We start from the raw sequence: 22,142 nt of genomic DNA, 5'->3' as shown, positions 1-22,142 counted from the left end.
AATGAGGCCCTAGCAGATAAAATCTTTTTAAAGAGCAAGCATAAATGAAGTCAGGGAGCAACAAAGCAAAGAATACCAGAAAATCAAAAACTATGCTGGTCACCAGAACCTAACAAAATTTAGCCAAAAAGAAAAGCACAAAGATCATGCCACCATCTTAAATAGGGGCACAATAACATAATAATTCATGTGACATTATTATGTAAACAACATGGCTGCCACTATAAAAAGAAAATCCTAAAATTAAGTTGACCAAGAGATAAACAAACTTCCCACAACAAAATTAAAATCTAACATTAAAAATGTATCAAATGCAATAAAAATGAAAATAAATTAAAAATATGAAAAGCAGGATTCATGACAGCTATAATTTTGGGCCAAAACTGGCAAAATGTTCAAAGAAGCAAAAGAGGAAGGCAATCTGAATTACTAATGTCCAATCCACAATCCAAAAGCAGTAGAAATCACAAAAAATAGAAACACTGTACTGTCTACTGTTACTATCTCAAAGAAAAAAATGCTTAATATAATAAACTCCAAGTAACACTCATTGCATCATTACTGTGTTTGTTTTCTGGCTGATTCATAAAACCAGAAGGAGGACATTGCAGCAGTGACGTCAGGGTGAACCTGCCACTTAGGGTTCCACCTATAAAGTACATAGGATGTTAGCACAACGTTTAAAGTGACTGTCTATCATTAACAAAATGTAAATAAACATGACAAAAAAGCATAAAAACATGAAAAATATACTAAATATGTCATGTACTGATTTATGGCCTATTGAGTTAAGGTAATTTGTACTTATGACCAAGAGCCGTAGGAAAACAATAGTGTGGTAATGTCCTAGAAACTACCAAAACCAGCTGCAGTAATAAATCTTTTATCATTATCATTATATGACAGGATCTCAAACATTTTCTGATTCATGGAAGACTCTTTTATCTGCGCCACTCCACTCCACTTGGATAATGCATTCAGCCAGCATGGTCTTGCATTACACCAGCGTTTCTCAACCTGTATGGTCCAGACTCCTATGGCTCAGTTTTGTCTTTGTTAATTTTTCTGAAGACCCACAAGCAACAACTGAAAACCTCCCATTTAGTGAAAGGAGCGAGACGTGAAACAAGATCACTTAGAAATGGGAAAGCATATCACACAGCACTGTCAATCACTTAGACGAGCCACCGCGACTCACTTGTGACCCACCAGCAAACTAACAACAGCAACCTGCAGCTAATCACGACCCAGTAGTTAGGAGACAGCAACTTAGGTGACCCAGCCTTACCCACTCGCTAAACAACAATGGCAACCTGTGACCCACTAGTGGCACAATCAAGCTGTAGAGAAACACTGCCTTACATGGACCCGGCATGCAGATGCCAAGATCTGAAGGTCAGTTTGTGCTACTCTGTACCAGCAGTTAAAGTATTCGTACAAGTGACCCACACCAGAAACACAGAATCTCAATTGCAATGGCCTGTACACTTTGTGACCAACATACAGCCAATCTAAGTTGCCACATGACTGTACTTCAAAAGTAACAAAAAACACCCCAAAACAGAAAAAAATACAAGCCAATTAATGATAAAAAACTGGTTTTAACACAACGGATTATCAGTCAAAAGCTTACAAGTAAAAGCAATATTTCTGAGTGTGTGCCTAAACCTATCGAGACATCCAGAGTGACTTTAGTCTCAATGAAGAAGTCTGTATGGAGGTATTTAACAAAGCTGTTGTCCAAAAGCAGAGATGGATTAAAATACTGAAGCTAAAGCTCCAAAGGTTTTTTTGTAGCCTTTACTTAAAAAAATGGAAGGTGAGCCAAGATTACAAAAGCCTCATAAGTTCATGATTGCACTACAAGGATAAAACAGATTATAATAGATCATGAAATAGACAATTAGTGATCAACTATGAGGTATGAAAGAGAAAGAGAACTGCCTTGAGTATGGATGGAAAAATTTTTTTGCGCAAGATATTTTGTGAATTTTGAAAAACCTGACTTACTTGAACAGATTTTAAAAGAGAGATTAGGTGTTAAAGCCTATAGCTCCATAAGCATGCATTTAAAGTCAATGGTTAGTTTAAGATTTTCGAAACGCAAAGTAGACAGATAGACTCCTCAACAAAAACACTATTTCCCATTTAGTTAAAAGCTGAAATTTCTCAGGTTGGTATATCTAGGATAGTAATTATCCACTAAGAAAAGATATTTTGATATATCAATATTTTGAGTGTAAAACTCTAGTACAACAGAAAAACTAAATACTCAAAAATGTGAATGATTTCATTGAAATTTGATGATGTTATAGAAAAAAGAAAATTAGTTGACATCTGTTTTTTATTTCTAACTAATAAAGATGTAGCGAGCAGAGTATTTTGAAGCACTGTGTCACTTGTCCTTCACAATGCCCTGTGACACGTGGAGCAGGAGGACAGCTATTAGTGGATGCTGTTCATCATTTGCAGCTCTACCTTTACTCCCCAAAACAACAAGCTGGCTATTAAACTAAACAACTTGGGTCTCAACTCACACCTGGGCAACTAGATTTTGGATTTTCTCACTAGCAGACCACAAACTGTACGCAAGGTTATGCACTTCTCTTCATCCATAATACTGAACTCTAGAGTACCGCAGGGCAGTGTGCTGAGCCCTCTCCTTTACTCCCTCTTCACAAACTTCACAAATTTACCAATAATACTAACATCATAATAATGTTTGCAAACAACACCACCATGAAAGGCTTGATCTCCAATAATAACAAAGCAGCCTATAGAAAGAGGTGGAGAATCTGGAAGAATTGGAACCAAAACAACAAACTTGCAGTCAATTCCAAGAATGAAGAAAACAAGCAAACTGATTCTGGACTTCAGGAAACTGATGTACAGGGGTCACCAGTCCATCAGCATTAACAGCGAGAGGGTGGAGACAGTCCAGAGTTTCAGATTCTTGGGAGTCCATATCAGCCATGACCTGTCATGGACAACAAATACAACAGCAATGGCCAAGTGAGGTCTTCAGAGGCTTTGCTTTCTGAGGAGCCTGAAGAAAATGCAACTCCCACAAGTGCTGCTGGTTAACTTCTACAGGTGCACTATAGAATCTGTCATCACGTACTGCATTACAGTATGGTACTTTGGCTGCACCACTGAGAACTTGAAGGCCCTTCAGCATATCGTCAAAATGGCTCAGAGAATTACAGGTGCTCAGCTACCATCACTGGCAGATATTTATATTCACTAGCCGCTGCAGCAGAAAAGCAAAAAACATCTGTAGAGATTCAACCCACTCCAGCCATAGCAGTTTCACTCTCTGTCCTCTGGCAGGCGCTTCAGAGCCCCACATGCCTGCATATAGTCACACACTTACACATGACCCATGTGGAACTCATGACCATTACATTGACTGTAATTCTCACTGTGATTTCATTTATTGATGCTTGCATATTTAATTTTGCTTTACTCTGTGTACGTTTGGAACTATTAATAGTAACTGTGTTTCTCATAATTTAATGTTGTGTTTCTTGTAGTTTAATGTCTACTCTTATATACCTTTATCTAAGGCATTTATAGGCTTGCTCCAAATGATATTTCATTGCATTGTACAGTGACAATATGGGTATTTTGCATCTTACATTTATCCTTTTTTCATTTCAGCTATGACATGCAGACAAATGAGACATGCAGTTTGTGAAAATGAATGCTGCAAACAGAACAGTGCCACTTTACAAGCTGGGGTTATAAACGCACAGAAAAATTGGGCTGCTGGCAAGTGTTAAAAATAGCTGCCCTGCACCACAAAAAGAGATAAGGTGAAAAATGGAATGGAAAATGAGATGTGAAGTGGACGAAGAAATGTTAGGCAAAACTCAAAGAAGATGTAGTTAGCAAGTGATCTTCTGGGTGCACACAGTAATCCTTATTCTGTCTCCTTTTTCTTACTCCTTCTGTTGTGGTATAAAATAGATATAATTTCAAGCCGGCTTGGATTGTTTAGTGCTCTTATAAACTTCAATGAATGGCTTGTTGGGAGAGAGGGGCTTGATGGTAAAACACATGCAATATTGTGCAGAAACTAAGGTGCCCTATTGAAGGTCAGACTGTGATGTATCTCTGCACAGTAAGTCCCCTACATACGAATGAGTTCCTCCGTTTGAGAGCAAGTTCGCAAGTCCACTTTATTCTTGATCCAGCAAAGTTAGCCTAGGCACCCAACTCCCAGAATTTTTAACATTTTGTCGAGAGTGACCGGGAGTGGGATGAAACTAAGATGGTAGTGAGACTGAAAAATCAGTACACCTTGGCCAAAAGAAACTTTGTAAATTGGACATATGTACAATTTTTTACCCAATACAGTGGAACCTCGGTTTGCGAGCATAATTCGTTCCGGAAACATGCTCGCAATCCAAAACACTCGTATATCAAAGCAAATTTCCCCATAAGAAATAATGGAAACTCAGATGATTCGTTCCACAACCCAAAACTATTCATATAAAAATGATTAAGACAAAATATAAAGTAAAATACATAATACAAATTAACCTGCACTTTACCTTTAAAAAGAATCATGGCTGGTGTGAGTTTCTAAACTCATGTGGGATTCCACCCAACAGGAAGACACGCGGAAGAGTGTCCCAAAGCAATCGCAGTCTCCCAGCGCTGTAGCAGTTCGCCGTATAAGCGCATCCAAAAAGATCGCAGACATGCTATAAGCGCCTGTCGTCAATGGGTCATACAAGGAACATTATAAAGATCCCGCTGCAATAAATAACAGCGCTGTTGTTGTTTCAAGCTGAATAAAACTAGTGTTAAAGTACTGAGACTCAGCTTCGTGTTTTGGGAGCAAGATGGGGACTCGCACTTCACAGCACACACACACAGTCACAATGCTGTAGTAAAGAGAGAGACGCGCTGGGCGAGCAAGCGAGATAAGGAGAGAGAGAGAGACGCGCTGTAAACAGAGAGACGCGCTGGGCGAGCAAGCAAGCAAGATAAGGAGAGAGAGAGGTGCTGGGCAAGCGAGCGAGATAAGGAGAGAGAGAGAGAACCATCAGCTCAGTTGTGATCACATGACGCTCAGCAGACAAAGTGTATCCATACTGCTCGTATTGCAAGACATCGCTCGTTTATCAAGTCAAAATTTATTAAAATTTTGCTCGTCTTGCAAAACACTCGTAAACCAAGTTACTCGTAAACCGAGGTTCCACTGTATATTATTTCTGTGGTTGTACAGTTTTTTTTAGTTTTTCTGATATGCTTGAAATATACAAGTAGAAAGGAAAGAAATATGGATGTTCAATCTGTAACATAGATGTGTGACTGAGTTGCATTCCTGATGACAAACTGTATTCTGGATTCCTGTAAGCATGACAGAAAATATCTACTGGTATATATACATACAGGTTTTTTTTTACTGGCTTTTTTTACCCAGTGACATTTAAAACACTTTTGTAAATATAAAACCAGACCTATTTGCTGCATTTCAGATTACTTCAAAATTAGAATTCTGAAATTTTCCTCGGAAAATGCAAATTATTAAAAAATCCAAGCAACAGACATCACACCAGTTTGGGGGGTTGAGTCAAGTGTTACCATGGACCTGCATATCAAACTGGTGGAACCTTCTGTTTATTTTAAATACTACTAAAATATTTTGATTAAGAAAAATGACACAGTACAAATGGATCATATTTAATATACAGTAAGTCCTCAAAATATGCATTCATACATAAATAATTTTATACACACATCATTCTGACATAAATGTCTCACTTTTGCAGCATTCTGAACTGTAATGAAGATCATAAAAACAAAGTTAGTTCATTTCACTTTAACATTCTACTACATCCAAATACAAAATGTGACAATAATACTGGCTCCTTTAGTTAATGAAACCAAGAGTATTAGAAGGACCAAAGCAGTGCAAGTTAAAAAGAAATAGAAAAAGTTTATAAGTTGGTATACACTATGAAAAGACTTTTACATCAAGACATATTTAAATGTGTATTTATTTATTCATGTGATATTTCACTTTATATTCATTAGTTAAGTTTTGTGTTATAAAATAAGTTTATGGTTTATCATGATCACACAAACTGAGCAAGAACATTTCCAGTAAATGTTTCATTATTTTTGTGCACCAAACTGGCAAAAAAGTAGTTCATAAAAATTATACTGTAGCTCCATACTGACAATAACACACCATACCAAATTTCAAGATTGCATTGTACAAGTACGTTTCCAAATACAATATCCATTTAAAATGCTAAAGCTTTATGTATGTAAAGAAGGTTAAACAAAGAAAAGGATACAGGCTCAAATCCTACTCCTGATGTAATCAGTAACCTTGCTCTGACAGCTAAATATGTGTGCCACATGTCATTTGTATTATACACTTTTATGCTTTGAATTTGTATTTACTAAAATAAAACCTAATGGATCTTATTTATTTATTTCTAGTGCAAACCTTTTTACAATTCAGTCTTATTAGTGGATTATGTAATAAATTACAAAATAATTAAAGAAATTCTGAAAATTTGACAAATTCTGTAATCGAATTCTAAAAATGAAATCATGTATATAGTTATTAGACATAGCACAGAAATACATTTAGAAAGCCTGGGTGTGACTCAACTTCTTTAGAAAAGCCAGAGCAGACAAAAGGACAAATGATGTACTAGAAGGTTGGTCCAGCAGTTCCAGAGCTCAAGTGTACACTGGTCTCACATTTGGAGTGTTCCTTCTGACACTTTTTCAAAATGAAACCGTAATTCCTAGGTTACAAACTAAATTACTGCTTTATTTGAGCATATTATACCACTGAAGTGTTTGGATTGAAAATGTCACCAATATCATAAGTAAATAAAGATTTAAGCTTTTATAAATATTACCATTAAAACACAGTGATAGTGCTTTGTGAGAATGCACTTGGGAACAGATACATAATTTTCAAGAAAGATGATGTAGGCTACACTGGAATACCTATAGTATTGGTCTTTTATTTGCAGTTATGTTTGTCCTATCAAAGCTTAGTCTATGTAGTGTTTACCGACACTTACCTGACATGCTTATTACTCTACAATGAGTCTTAATATTTATTTGTAACCTTGCTATAGCTTATCTGTGTTTTGTAACTTACCTTAGAAGGTAAAATAACATAGCACAGCATTCTTAAACTAGCTGAGTCCAGTTCAGAGCCTTGGGTGGGCTCAAGATTATGCTAACTGCATTGGTGCAATGCAAGAACCAGTGGCACCTTATCAAGTAGATCATATTAAACTGAGGAATGCATCTGTTGAATGACATTTTTGTATCTTGAAATAGGTGGATTTTCTAAAAGGGTACGAAACACGAATTGCTAATAGTTAAACATCATAAATACATTCAGTTATTTGCCTGATTATGACGTTTCATTAATACAGTAAGATGTTCTGTTTGTGACATCATATAAAGTACTGTACAGTTTTCAGCATCCTAAATGTGATTAGGCTAATTACATCCATGCAGATGGGTTTCAAAGAAAATTGAAAATAATAATATATATTAATGAAAATAAAAATTATTATAGTAAAATCGCACATATAAAATGAAAAACAGTTCAGAAGCTGCTCTCATTCCCTTAGCAACTACTGATGATTCATTAAAAAAACAGCAAAGCACACGGTGCAATAGTCAGACTGCAGTTATGAAATTTATGTGTAATGTGTATTGTGACACAGTGATTAATATGCATATTCAACCAATAAATACATCTAAACAGGGTTTTCATTAATACAACACAAATTAACCACAATTTTTCAAACTGTAAGAATAAAGTGACAGGTGTAAATTAGAAATCTATCAAAATCTACCACAAATGTTGTTTCTGTAAATTACAAAATACCTTTTCCACAACATCAGAGGCAGGAGCTCAAAAAACTACAATAAGAAAGAATTTAGTTTTGTCAGACTTGGGGCACATCATAAATGGAAAGGTCACATTTAAGCCAGCACTTTTTCTTTTTTTTGAAGAACTTGCAGAGTCAAATGTATCCACAGGCTCTGCTCAGCTCCAAATGAAAGCTACATAATGTCCTTGGTATAATTAAACTGGATATCAGTGCGAATTGCAAAGATTTCAGATTCACAATTGCAATAAACCGTGGATTCAAATAAAGGTCTTAAGATCCTTTGTGCTTCATTCAACACAGATATTTCACTGAAGTAAACAATGCATTGCCTCAGGCTTTAAATCAGTCACTGTTTTCTTGACTGATGGACTCCTTTTTTTCTTTCTATTCTATTTGATGATTATACAAGCTAGCAGTGATTTACTTGATGCTCCGTGATTTAAGGCTTCAATTGAAAATATGAGGGAACTGATAACATGCCTAAGAGCTTTAAGTGAGGGAAAGTGAGGGAAGCCATAAGACTGTTCATCCTCCAAAATCAAAGAGAAGCAGGATTTGCATTGGTGCAAAGCAACATCAAAGGAGAAAAAAATCTTGAGCTTTCGAGAAATTGTACAGACACCTTTTCTTTAGATGAACGGCAAGTCATCATTGACTAATTAAAGGTTTACCACAGATTAATTACGAACCATAACCGATCTGTCATCAGCACCACTTTGTCAGAAATAATCAATGCAGCATGACATTATTTAAAAAGAGTCATCTTCATGAATTAAGTCTCATGCACCTTTAAACCAGTGCTTTTTTTATTGCCTTCATAGTTTATTTATACCCATGTTTTTCCAGAGATCCTGAATATTAGTCTTTCGGCTCACTGGTAAAAGCACCAAAAATTTTCTTCTATAGTGTCAGGCTTTATTGTTTCATACAAACCCGACAGCGACTAATGATGTTTTCTAGTGCACCTGTTTTTAATGTTTTTGATTGTGGTTTTCTGGAAAACAGAATGGGACAATGCAATTAGTCAAATTTTATAATGGGCATAAAACATACAAAACATTTTCCCAAAAATAGTTAAAGATTAGTTGCTAAATTACTGTTCGGGTATTGTTTAGTAGTCAAGCCCCTAGCATGTATAAAGTGTGCTGATTCTAGAGTCATTTATTGCAGTGGCGTCAGTGAATTTCAAGGAGTTACCAAGGGCAGGGGATACGGACCTGAACCTATGGAGGCGTTATTTTTGAAAAACCATTGCTTCTATTAGAATTTATTGTTGTGGCATCTTTAATACCAACTACTGACTGACCAATGCATGCTACAATCATTGCTGGCAGCTGCCAAGTTGATTAAATGCAACTGAATTTTTCCATGCTGATGTTCACTTCAGTGGATGCACATGTAAAATGCATTCACTTATACAGAGCTTGGTGTGCATAAATACATACTTCGATGCATGATGCAACGTGAATAATATTCCCCAAGCAGTTGAATGCTAGCACATAGAAAATACCGTATGTAATATCTGATTGATAAAGGAGGTACCGGACATACACACTTAATGACACAGTGACACCCTTGGGTAAAGAAGTAGATTTTTCTTTTTACTTATTTTTGCCTCACAGACAGCATACAATATGAGCACATTGTAGAAGCCACAACTGACGAATGTACTGTCTGATTGATACGGAGGTGCCGGACATATTTACTTAGCCAGTAAAACTGCTTATATGTCTTCAGTGCAGTTTACTTTTCCATCTTTCAATTTCTCCTCTCACTTTTTCACTGCTTACAAACTTACTAATATCATTTACTATTATACATGGAGTGCAGAATTATTAGGCAAGTTGTATTTTTGAGGATTAATTTTAATATGGAACAAACACAGTGCTATCAGTCAATCCAAAATGTTAATAAACCTGAAACCTGAATGTTTCACAACGGAAATGTGAGTGTGAACATCATCAGGGGAATACATATGTGCACAATTATTAGGCAACTATTAGTGTGCAGATTTATTATGCAACTAAAGGAAAAATGAAAATTTTCCCATCTCACTTGTTTATTTTCATCTGTTATAGTGAGAATAATAAACAAACACCTCAAAATTTACAAATAAACATCTCTGACATTTCAAAAAATAAATCAATCAATCAATGACCAATATAGCCACCCTTCTTTCCAATAACAGTCATAAGCCTTTCCATTCATGGAGTCTGTCAGTTTCTTGATCTGTTGACGATCAGCTTTTGTGGAGCAGTGACTACAGCCTCCCAGACACTCTTCAGAGAGGTGTATTGTTTTTCTCCCCGTAAATCTAGCGTTTAAGAAGTGCCCACAAGTTCTCGATAGGGTTTAGGTCAGATGAGGAAGGGGCCATGTCATTATTCCTTCATCTTTAAGGCCTTTACTGGCTGGCCACGCAGTGGAGAACTTCGATGCAAGTGATGGAGCATTGGCCTGCATAAAAATCATGGTCTTTTCCTGTATCACTGTTTGAAGAAAGTGTCTTGAAAAACTGGCAGTAGGTTTGGGAGTTGATTTTGAGTTCATCTTCAATGCAAAAGGTCCAACTAGCTCATCTTTAAAAATACCAGCTCATACCAGTACCCCACCTCCACGTTGGAGTGGAGCTCTGTGCCCATTACTGATCCACAGGTCCATCCATCTGGTCCATCAAGAGTCACTCTCATCTCATCGGTCCATAAAACCTTTGAAAAAATCTGTCTTCAGATATTTCTTGGCCCAGTTTTGACGTTTCAACTTATGTTTCTTGTTCAGTGGTGGTTGGGTTTCAGCCCTCCTTACCTTGGCCATGTCTTTGAGCACTGAACACCTTGTACTTCTGGGCACTCCAGGTAGGTTGCAGCTCTGGAATATGAAAGTACTGGAGGATAATGGGTTCCTGGTAGCTTCACGTTTGATTCTTCTCAAATCTTTGGCAGCTAATTTGCGTCTTTTGTTCTCAACACGTTTCTTGCGACCCTGTTGACTATTTGCAACAAAATGTTTGATGGTTCTGTGATCACACACCAATATCTTAGCAATTCCAAAAGTGCTGCATCCCTCTGAAAGACTTTTACAATTTTTGACTTTTCAGAGTCAGTTAAATCTCTTTTTGGCCCATTTTGCCTGAGGAAAACTAGCTGCCTAATAATTCTGCACACCTTGATATAGGGTGTTGATCTCCTTAGGCCACACCCTCCCTCATTACACAAATACACATCACCTGACGTGCTTAAATCCAATAAGCATTCAAGTTAATACAGCTTGGAGTTGGAATATACGCATTAAAAATGATGATATGGTCAAAATACTCACTTGCCTAATAATTGTGCACACAGTGTATATATGTTGAGTGTTAATTACACCTAGCTTTATTTAATACTAACATACCACGTGTATATTCTTTAATGAAACAGATAGCTATGATAATAAAGACAGTGTGGATATTCTTTCTAATTTTTAATTGTATAATCCAGGAAAAAAAAGTTAACCTTGTGTGATGGATGTTAACTTTCACACCTCACTTACTGTTGCAAGTTTTTTTAACATGTTCTGCTCTGAACATTCCACCTAAGTGTCTCTTACTTAGATTACTACATCTCTTTTATCGGTTTTCCTGTTACATTTATTACCAGATATTATATAATTGAATATCATTAACACTTTTATTAAATTTAATCTATTGAGCTCTCTTTTAAAAATATTTTTTCTTAAAGTTGTAAATATGGTTTTTCGTATCTATCACTACAAAAGGAACTTCATCAAATTGATTTTTCTGTATAAATATGTCATCTAGCCATCAATTTTCATCTCACTTCTGTTAATAGCAATGGTAGCATGAAACAAGATAAGGAAGGTCTAACTCAGCGTGGGGGATGTAAAGGTCTTAAAACTATATGCTATATCTTTTGGCATAATATTTTGCTGTCACAGTAGAATGAAACTGACAGGTTGTTCTTAATGAAACTGGACCAGGAGATTAATGTGAGAGATTAAAATGGACCAGGTTGAAAAACTAAGAAGAAAATTGGGAAGGGCAGTAAATTGGTTAGTAAATACTCAAAGCAGACATAATGTGGAAAAGCTAGTCAAGATGAATATTTCTTGAAATGAGGCAAAAAAAAAAACTGGCAAGAGCAGGGATCATTGAAAAAAATACTAAATTTTACCATCTGTGATGAAGAGTATTATGGTAGTAAGCAAAGACATACATTAAAATTTTGCAAAATTGAGTAATTTACCTGAAAATATCCGATGAATTTAATGCTGCTAGCCAATAGCTATAAGAGTCTGCAAAATTATTGCATGTTCCCTTTGTATGGCACTCAATAAATGGTGTGTGGCGGAATTCCTCTAGACAGGAACCTGGTGAAGCCAGTGCCTGACCAGAACCTTCAGCTCCTGCACCCCTGTGCTGAATGAAATTCAAAATTCATTGTTAAATTCTAACGTGATCAATTTTATAACTACATCAAAACACATGATTTATTAAAACACACAGATTCTGTATTATTTATGGAATAAAATGTTTAAGAATGCACATTGGTATACTGGGTAATGTAGCTCTTTCATTTCACAGATCCAGCATCCTGGGTTTGAATCCTGTGCCTGGTCATAATCTCGTAGAGCTTGCACATCTTCCCTGTCTGTCTGACTTTTTGCCCTGCATCACCACAGATGTGCAGATTAGGTTACCTGCTCATTCCAAGCTAGACCCTGTGTGAATGCATCTGTGTGCGAGTGTACCCAGAAACAAACTGTTGCCCGCCTTTTCAGAATTTGTTCTACCATTTGAATCTAAGCGGGTAGGAGAAAGCTATGTTATAATTTCATGAACTTGTATATAAGTGATAGTAAACAATATACTATATGTAGAAATCTTTATTTATAACTTTAACTGTTGTCCTTCTCAGACTGTACTGTTTGGAAAGAAAGACTGGTGTGCACTGTGCAGGGATTGTACTTGCCTTGCGTCAGATTGTTGGGATGGGCTCCAGTTTTTCCATGATCCTGCTCAGTATAAGCATGTTTACAAATGGCTAAACAGATGTATTATTTTATGAGTTATTCATGGTAAACGGGCAAGAATGTGTGTATATGTAAAGAAAGTGTATGTACAGTATGTCTTTAAAAGAATACTCCACCCAAATATTTTTCTTTTCTGTTAACTACCTTGTGTTAGTTGTAGTGGTGACTGAGAAAAATAGTTAATTCTAGATTTTTATGGAAGACATAAATAACAAAAATTCTTAATAAAATAGGCTCAAATAAGGACCAAAGCTGAACAACAGCACACAGTACCAAAATGTTCATGAAAAAAACCTCAATTTACTTGTGTGACATAATCCACCTGTCACTTATCCAGGTGTATGCTCCAAACATATGTGTTTTGGCTAAAATACTGTGACATAAATCATTTTACAGAAAATAAGACATGATTCAGAAGGGACTACTGTACATTGGAGCTAGTTTTCAAACTTCGCCATTAGATTTTATTAATTTTTAATTTGTTTTTGTAATTAACGTTACATTATTCACAAATCAAATCAGGGCTGTCTATCCTGTCAGCATCAGCTGCAAGTCAAAAATCAGCTGTGGCCAGGGCACCGGTCTACTGCATTATACACTTGTACACACATCCACATGTCTTTGAGATGTAAGAGAAGTACTGGAATGCACAAAGAAAAGCCCTTACAGATATTGGGAGAACACATAGACTTCATACAGACAACAACTGGTCACAGATTTTGAATCCAGGATAATGAATCAGGCAGCAGGACAAATCGCTATGCCACAGTACTCTAATGAATTCCGAATCGTGGAAATGTCTCTTGCTGAAATTTATACTGCCACCTTGTGGACCTATGAACTGAATCATACAACTAAAATTCTGCTGTAAAAATCAGATGTACAGCAGAGAAAAATACCAATTTATAAACAAAAAAGAAAGTTAAATAGTGTTTTGAATATCCAGGTAAATTTTAGTGGAAAAATACCACGTAGGACCTCCTGCAACAGAAAGGAGCCTTCTGGAAAACAAATGGCTTGCATGTTATCAGGTAAAATATTTCAAAGCATTTGGTACATCATTTAATCAACTACATTTAAACACACATACACATGTTCTTACCATTATAAATGAGTAACCAAGCCATAGTGAACTCCAGCCGACAGGACAATTTGGCAGTTGTGTTGTTTGACTGTGAACTGTGATGATATTTGCAGTACCTTCACATACTACACATCTTTAATTTGAAAAAAGAAACATATTTGTGAACAGATGGTTCCATAGAACTTGAAATACTGAACACATTATTGACTTTGAATTCAGGTTTTAGTTATTTTGTTTGTGTATCAATGAAAGTACTTGCTAATATATATTAGTACCTGCCAATATATGGCTGTAAAGGTGCCCCTGAAACTGCAGTCATACTTGCTGGCATTGGCTCTTCAGTAGAAAGCCAATATGAATAGTCATTCCTTGATGCATAGTTACATATGTTGTCAGGGGTGCATAGCAAAAAGGGCATTGTTGAAAACCTTGGTAGGCAGCTTCCAAGACTTCCTAGATAAACCAACAACACATGTTAATCATCTGCTATTGTCTTGCTATTCTATGAAGCAAACCTGGTAATTTTGTCAGTGATCCTACCTAGGTCTTGTCCGTGTGCCCTGTCATTGCCTTTTATGTAAAGCAGTGAATACCCAATGAGAATCTGCTGGGTCCCAACTGGGCATAAAGGAATGTCTCTTGTTTGGCTATGGCGAGTAAAGATGAACCCCTGCATTTGTCCACTGGGTAGAGATAAGCCTGGAGGTCCATCTTGTCCACGCAGGCCGGTAAGTCCAATCAAACCAGGGGGACCTGTAAACCAAATGACAGTACGGTGCATTTAAAGGAAAGTAATTAGAATGAGTCTTAAGTTAGAATGCTTAGACTGCTAAAAGAAACTTTGTTTTAGTGTAATACATATACAGCATTAAATGTAGAGATTAATATTAATATTTGAGTTCCTCAAAAAGCAAAATATATTTCTAATCGAAGTGCCAAATGTTCTTTAAAAAGATAACATCAATTTAAACCTGCTTAAAGAACTGAACTAACATTCTGCATATAATTCAGTTCTTAACTTTCTGATGTTAATTATTGTATCATTGTCTAGTTGGTGGTAAAGAAATTTAAATAAAAATAGTTTTGATACTCAATTAAAAACCCAAGTAATCATTATTTAATTGCTTTTAGTTTCTGATTAATTACTGTTATTATAATTCTTTTAATTACTAGATCATGATAATAAAACACATATTCAGAGATATTTTTCTCTTCTAATATATACAAAGCAATAAAAAAATCACAATTATATCTTTATTCAGGTCAGGTCAAGTTGGAGAGCATGCACTGGTACAGTGTGTTGCTGCACCCAACACAAGATGAAACAGTTTGGAATTCTGGTTGGCAACCACCAGGCAGACACGTGGTCCAGTCCCAACCTCTGGAAATGACTATCGATCTGCCACAGCCAGGTGTTGCATGGATGTTCCCTTGGCCTGGTCCAGCCACTCGGTTCCCCAACAATGAGGATCTTACGAGCTGGATCACCCTCGGGGAATCATGCCACATGGCCCTAGTGCCGTAACTGATGCTCCCTCTCAATGCTGGTAATGTGCCTCATTAGGGACTCTGTGAGCAACCACTCATTCGACACAAAGTCAAACCAGTGATACCCAAGGATTCTCTATGTTTTTATTAATACTTAAAATCAAAGAAGACATTTGCATAAGGAAAGTAATGAGTGATGTTTCTATACCACTGAAAGGGATATTTCCTGTGTCTTATCTTTATGTGTTATTTTTTGTTTTTCTTAAGTATTTAGCTCTTTCATTGACTATATTACTCACATAAAGTAGTTCCTGTCTAATGAAAAGATGCTTACCCATGACCCTTAAGTTATCATATAGTTTCAGTAGCTTTTGTGTGATATGATGTACTGCAGGCTAGTGTGTGTTATATAACTATATTACACAAATTATTATAGTCTTCATAGCCTTGTCTGTCCCTATTTATTACTGGTATTTGGCAAAGTGAACTGAGGTGCTCATATACCAGTGCGCCGTCAGATCTTTAGAATAAAGGCTGTTCATTGGAACCACTGCAGGAGTGATCTCAGCTGTTATATTAAAAAAAAACAGAAAATCTGTAACAAGTACCATGGTGTATTACAATACTTACAAGCTCATGAAGGCTTATTTTTATAAATTATCTTATAAAATGCCATTAAGTTTACGTCCCAAATCAGGATGCATGAAATTCCTTTTTAACAAACCTTTCACTCCTAGGATGCCTCTGTTTCCTTTTGGTCCTGGATGCCCTATGAACCCTGGTGGTCCAACCCTTCCTGGAACACCTTTTGGGCCTGGTAATCCTGTAACATAAAAAAGATTTATTAATTAGAACTATTATCAATACAATAAAAATTACTTGGCACACTGAAACAAATCATTTATGCAAATGAAAAATTGGGAAAGAAATAAAACATAATGAAAATAACAAAATTACTTATTAAAGAGGTTCTTGCTGTGTCCACGGCCCCCTTTTATCACATGTGCCCTATGCTCTGTTCTCGGTCCCTGTTCTTTCTGGTAATGTATCTCTTTATTTTTGTATTCCATTCTTAATATTTTTGTATTTCATTCTTATATTTTCTGACTCCTGAAACCGTAAGTTATTTATCCTTGGAGAACAGTTTTCAAGCTTAGTCTTGAAGGTCACCAATGCCTGCAGACTTTTATTCCAACCAATTTCACTATTAGTACTGCATTCTTACTTTGACTTGATTCCATATGTTTAGTTTTCTGGCCTACAAATATTTCTAAGAAATTCATTAGTTGTATTCTTTGCCTTAGCTTTAAATGATTATGTTTCTTTTGTCACTTTCTTTTTAATTTTCTCCTTTCTTTAGAATTTGCCTCATTAATTGTAACCAAACGCTCATGATTAGCTATGTGCAGTGCAGATATGGGTGCAAACAACATTAAATGCTAAAGGGGAGCAATGACTTCAATGCCATTTTCATTTGTCTGCTTGTAAAGAAATGTTCCTTACAAAAGTGCAAACAAGTGTATTTACATTGATGAAACTGATTTCTTTACCATTCAATGTTCACAGTATTTGGATATAATTAGGACCAAACTCTATTGAAAAGGGTAAGTTAAAAGAAATCAGCTAAGGGAACTTGAGCTTTTAAGCATTTATGAATCTGTTAGAATAATACACTAAAACAAGTACTAAAGAATTAAATACATTAAAAGTAAGAGTGATTTTATGATAAGACTTAACTTGGGAAACCACATTCCTAGGAGAAAAAATACTCTATTGACCAGCTTTTACAAATTAAATATCCAGTTGTGTTTTTCACTTGAATTCTTTTTGCCGTTATCTTTTCTGACTGCTTTATGCAGTCTCTTGGGTGTTATTTTTAGTGCATATGAAATCAAATTGCCCTACTGCCAAATTTAATCTCTTTATTTTCTGTCTATCTGAAATCATCTGCTCTTTTATCCATACTTTCTTTATTTTTATTTTTTTTCATGAGATAGTCAATCATGGCTTTCTGTATTATACACTGGCTTTAAAAAGTGTTGAGCTCCCCAAGCCTTATTTCACAGACAGTGCCTTTAGAAAGTGTTCAGAGCTCTTCACTTTTTTCACATTTTGTTATGCTGCAGCCTTGTACTTAAATTATTTATATTAATTTCTTCTCTTATCAAACAACACTCAAAACCCAGGAATATGAGAACAGAATTTTATCAGTTTTTGCAAATTTATTAAATATCAAAAATTGAAATATCACATTGACACAAGTATTCAGACTGTTTCTTGTGACACTTGAAATTTGGCTCAGGTGCATCCCATTTTATTGCTCATTGTGAGACGTTTCTATACCTAGTTTGGAGTTAACTTGTGGTCAATTTAATTGATTGGACAAGATTTGGAAAGGCACACACCCGTCTATAAAAGGTCCCACAGCTGATAATATGCATCAGAGCCAAGAGGTTGTAGTAATTGCCTGCAGAGCTTAGAGACAGGATTGAGTCAAGACACAGATCTCAGGAAAGCTACAAAAATCTCTGCAGCAAGGTTTCCAAGAGCACAGTGGCCTCTATAATTCTTAATTGGAATAAGTTGGACACAAACCGTGACTCTTCCAAAAGCTGACTTTCCGGCCAAACTGAGATGGGCTCTGGTAAGAGAGGTGACCAAGATTGTGACTCTGGCTGAGCTCAGGGAACCTTTGTGAAGATGGCAGAAACTTCCAAAAGGGCAGAAACTGCTGCAACACTCCTGTAATCTAGGCTTCGTGGCAGAGTTGTCAGAAAATACATGAAAGCCTGCTTGGATTTCGTTAAAAGGCACCTAAAGGACTCTCAGACTAAGAGAAGCAAGATTCTTTGGTCTGATGAAACTAAGACTGAACTGTTTGGCCTCAAATCTAAGCATCATGTCTGGAGGAAACCAGAAACAGGTCATCACCAGCACAATGCCATTCCAATGGTGAAGCATGGTGGTGGCAGCACCAGTGGCGAGGACTGAGAGACTAGGTAAGGTGGATGGAAAGTGGAAAGGAGCAAAGTACAGAGACACCCTTAATGAAAACCTGCAACAAAGTGAAGTGAAGGATCACATTCCAACAGTACAATAACCCTAAGTACAAAATAAAGACAACACAACAGTGGCTTTGAGACAATGTCCTTGAGTGTTCCTTGAGTGTGGAAATCTTAAAATTCAATGAAGAACTGAGTAAAGGCTCCAAATACTTGTGTCAATGTGTATTTCAGCATTTTATTTCAGTACATTTTCAAAAATTTTTAAAATCCCATCTTTGCTTTGACATTCTGGAGGAATGAGTGTTGTTTGATGAGGATAAAATGAATTTAAATGATTTACAGTAACATAAGGCTGCAACAAAGCAAAATATGAAGAAAGTTAAGGTATCTGAATATAATCTGAGGGCATTGTAAATGATTGTAACAGACTCAGATTTTGACTTGGAATTTTTATTTGTAAATCAAACACTTTTTTACAGCTCTGCCCAAAAAAGAAAACTACAAACCGTTAAAACACTGAAATGTAAACATTTTCTAAGTATCTGTTCAGTATTTGGTTGAACCACCACTTGCAGCTATTACATCAAGTAGCGTTTTTGGATAAGCCTCTATGAATTTTGCACAGTATGATGGATTTGCCCATTCCACCTCCTTGGAAAACTGCTGTGCCAGGTTAGTTGGCAGCAGCAGTGGGCAGCCATCTCTCACAAGAGATTTTCAATGGGGTAAGGTCAAACCTCTGACTGAGCCACTTAAGGACACCAATATTCTTCATTTTAAATCATTCCGTTGTTGCTCTGGCAGTGTGCTTTGTACCATTGTCCTGTTGAAAGACAACCATGCTCCCTAATTTAAGCATTTTTGAAGAAGCGAGAGTGCGGTGGGCTGGTGTCCTGCCTGGGGTGTGTTTCCTGCCTTGTGCCCTGTGTTGGCTGGGATTGGCTCCAGCAGACCCCCATGACCCTGCAGTGTAGGATATACCGGGTTGGATAATGGATGGATGAAGAAGTGAGAAGGTTTTCCTCCAGTGTCTGTCTGCATTGTGCAGCATTCATCTTCTCAGCAATCTTGACAATATTGTTGGTTCTTTCTGCTGAAAAGCATCCCCAGAAGACGACGTTACCACCACATCTTTCAGTGAGAGTGGTGTTATATCACTGATGTGTAACATTAGATTTATGCCACACATACATCTTATTGTACAAACCAGAAAGTTCTACTGTAGTCTCATCAGACCACGAGACATTCTGGCATACCTTTGCAGGATCTTACAAATGACAATCTGTTGATTCTTTAAGGGCAAGTGCATTTTTTAGCCAGGGCTTCTTCCTTAACCCTCTTACATAAAGCCCCTTGTTATGTATTGCTGTTGAGACTGTTGAGCTGTGAACATCCTCTCCAATCTCAGTCACTGACTTCTACAACTCAGAGGGACAATTTACATCACAATAGCCTCTCTCACAAATGCCATTCTTGTTTGATGACTAAGATTAGAGGAGTGACCTGACCTAGGCAGTGTGCCAGTAGGTTCACATTTTTTCTACTTCAGTATGATGGACTAGTATGTTCAGGACCTTTGAGAGTGTCTTGTACTCTTCCCCAAACCTGTGCTTCACTATAATTCTATCCCTAACTTTTTTGAATGTTTTTGTCAACATTTTAGTTTGCTCTGTTTAAAGTCTCTACCATATTGCAGGACCTCAGAGACAGAATTGGTGATGACAGAAGATGGGCAGAAGTAGAGATGATCAACACACTGGGGTTGGTATTGCACTATGTCTGAGCAAAGTTAGCCTTGTTTACAACAGGAAGGGATACTTTTTAAATGTCACAATTTGGATTTTTTCCTTTTAGTAGATTGCTGAAAGGATCAGAATTTGTTTTTTTTTTATTTGTCATGGTGTCACTGGGCAGACTGGCAGCAAGTGTAGAATAAAATTAGGGTGGGAATGACTAGGGAATGGGTGTGGTAAATAATAAACTGAGTTGCAAGACTTCAGAAAAAACAGAGGGCTAGTGATTGTATGATGTGAATTTATAGAATTTAATGGAAATGGCCAAGGACTGGGCACTCTTTTAGCAGAGGCAGAAGAAGATTTGGATTGGACTTATACTATGGAAGTGTTGAAAGACAAGACGGACATGTTATATGGAGGTGGGATGGGGACATTATGGTGTGGGTTTTTGCAGAATCGGGAACTGAGCAAGTTAGCAGAAGACTGGACAAAATAGAGACAGGTGTAGTATAACATTTGGTCGGTAGGTGCACCTGTTCTTTTCCACATCTATAGGGCAAGTTATGGGAAGAATAAGGGGACTGTGGATGTCACAAACTGAAGTTTTGGAGCACAGTAGAAATGGGAATACTGGCATCAGATTGGGCAGCATTGTGGAAAGGGTATAATACATTTTAACCTGGATATAGTGTATGGGTCTGGTAACTGACAGGCCAAGATGTGTATTGACACTACGATGAGAACGACAAGAGCACATGGAATGACCAGTTAGGTAGATAGGTAGATAGATAGATAGATAGATAGATAGATAGATAGATAGATAGATAGATAGAAACATTTGTGAAAGGCACTATAATAGATAAGTACTTCAGTTTGCCCCTCCCCACCCAAAAACTGCACCTCCATGCAATTTTTTTCACCAGCTGCTACTGCTCTTGACCATTTATTATCTTTACTTTATGTGTAAAAAGGTACTTATTTACTTCTGTGTCATACCTTTTGGACCATTTAGTCCTGGGGTTCCTTGTAAACCCATTATTCCTAGAATTCCTTGAACACCAGGAAGTCCAATATCACCAGGTTCTGATTTACACTCCACATAGGTGTCTTTTCCGGGGGGCCCTTAGAAGACATAACATATTTATTTTAAAAATGTAGTGATTCATCATTTACTTAATACTCTTCTTGGGTCTGTATTAAATTGCATTTATTTTCCATATGAAATATATTTAAAAGAAAATAATGTAAAAAATACCCGTCTTCTTGCTAATTAACAGATTTTTATTTTGCTCTTTATTGATGCCTTGTGCAAATTATCATTAAATGCTACTAATCAATTTTTCGCAATATCTTTAAGGAATGGTTCATTTAGACTTAACTTAAAACTATTAAATACATTTTTCAGAGTTTTCTAAAATTCATGATTATGATAATCACATTTATATTTTTGGTGAAAGTAAATGCAATTTTCAATTGTCGGTCTCTTGCAAAAATTGCATATCAGCTTAATAATTTAAAACTATGTTTAGGAAAAACATACATTTTAACTACATCAGCAAGCAACTTTTTCCCATGTGAAAGATTCTTGAATTACAGTATCTACTTTATCTTGCATAACCATTACTTAAAAACTAAAGCATAAAAAATTACCATGTTCTACAAAATAAAAATATTTTCTATTTACTGTAACTAAGACTGACACAAAATTTTCCTTCTATTCAGGTATTTGTTATTACCTTGTATCCCTTTGAGTCCTTTCATTCCTTGGGAGCCCCTAAACCCTGGGCGGCCACTGTCACCCTTCATTCCTAACAATAACCAACAAAGAAACACATTCAGGTTGTTGATTCAAAATAACTGAGAAAAGACAAGGCTTCAGCGATCAACAAACATCCATTTTCTAACC

General features: G+C 36.4%; 1 protein-coding gene across 1 annotated transcript in view; it reads right to left on the bottom strand.

Moving 5' to 3' along the window:
• Nucleotides 1-6,491: 6,491 nt before the first annotated feature.
• Nucleotides 6,492-22,142, bottom strand: part of LOC120533090 (collagen alpha-5(IV) chain-like) — a 224,616-nt gene continuing 208,965 nt past the window's right edge. The window contains exons 45-52 of the mRNA XM_039759763.1: nucleotides 21,973-22,044; nucleotides 21,233-21,358; nucleotides 16,220-16,318; nucleotides 14,548-14,760; nucleotides 14,283-14,460; nucleotides 14,026-14,140; nucleotides 12,137-12,309; nucleotides 6,492-8,886 (exon numbers count right to left, since the gene is read on the bottom strand). Coding sequence (XP_039615697.1) covers nucleotides 8,808-8,886; nucleotides 12,137-12,309; nucleotides 14,026-14,140; nucleotides 14,283-14,460; nucleotides 14,548-14,760; nucleotides 16,220-16,318; nucleotides 21,233-21,358; nucleotides 21,973-22,044 — 1,055 coding nt within the window. The 3' untranslated portion in view covers nucleotides 6,492-8,807. The remainder of the gene's footprint in view (nucleotides 8,887-12,136; nucleotides 12,310-14,025; nucleotides 14,141-14,282; nucleotides 14,461-14,547; nucleotides 14,761-16,219; nucleotides 16,319-21,232; nucleotides 21,359-21,972; nucleotides 22,045-22,142) is intronic.

The sequence above is a fragment of the Polypterus senegalus genome, chromosome 1, assembly GCF_016835505.1.
Source record: "Polypterus senegalus isolate Bchr_013 chromosome 1, ASM1683550v1, whole genome shotgun sequence".
NCBI classification, from domain to species: Eukaryota; Metazoa; Chordata; class Cladistia; order Polypteriformes; family Polypteridae; genus Polypterus; species Polypterus senegalus.
The sequence above is the reverse complement of the archived record's forward strand: the minus strand, read 5'-3'. Positions and strand labels throughout refer to the sequence as shown.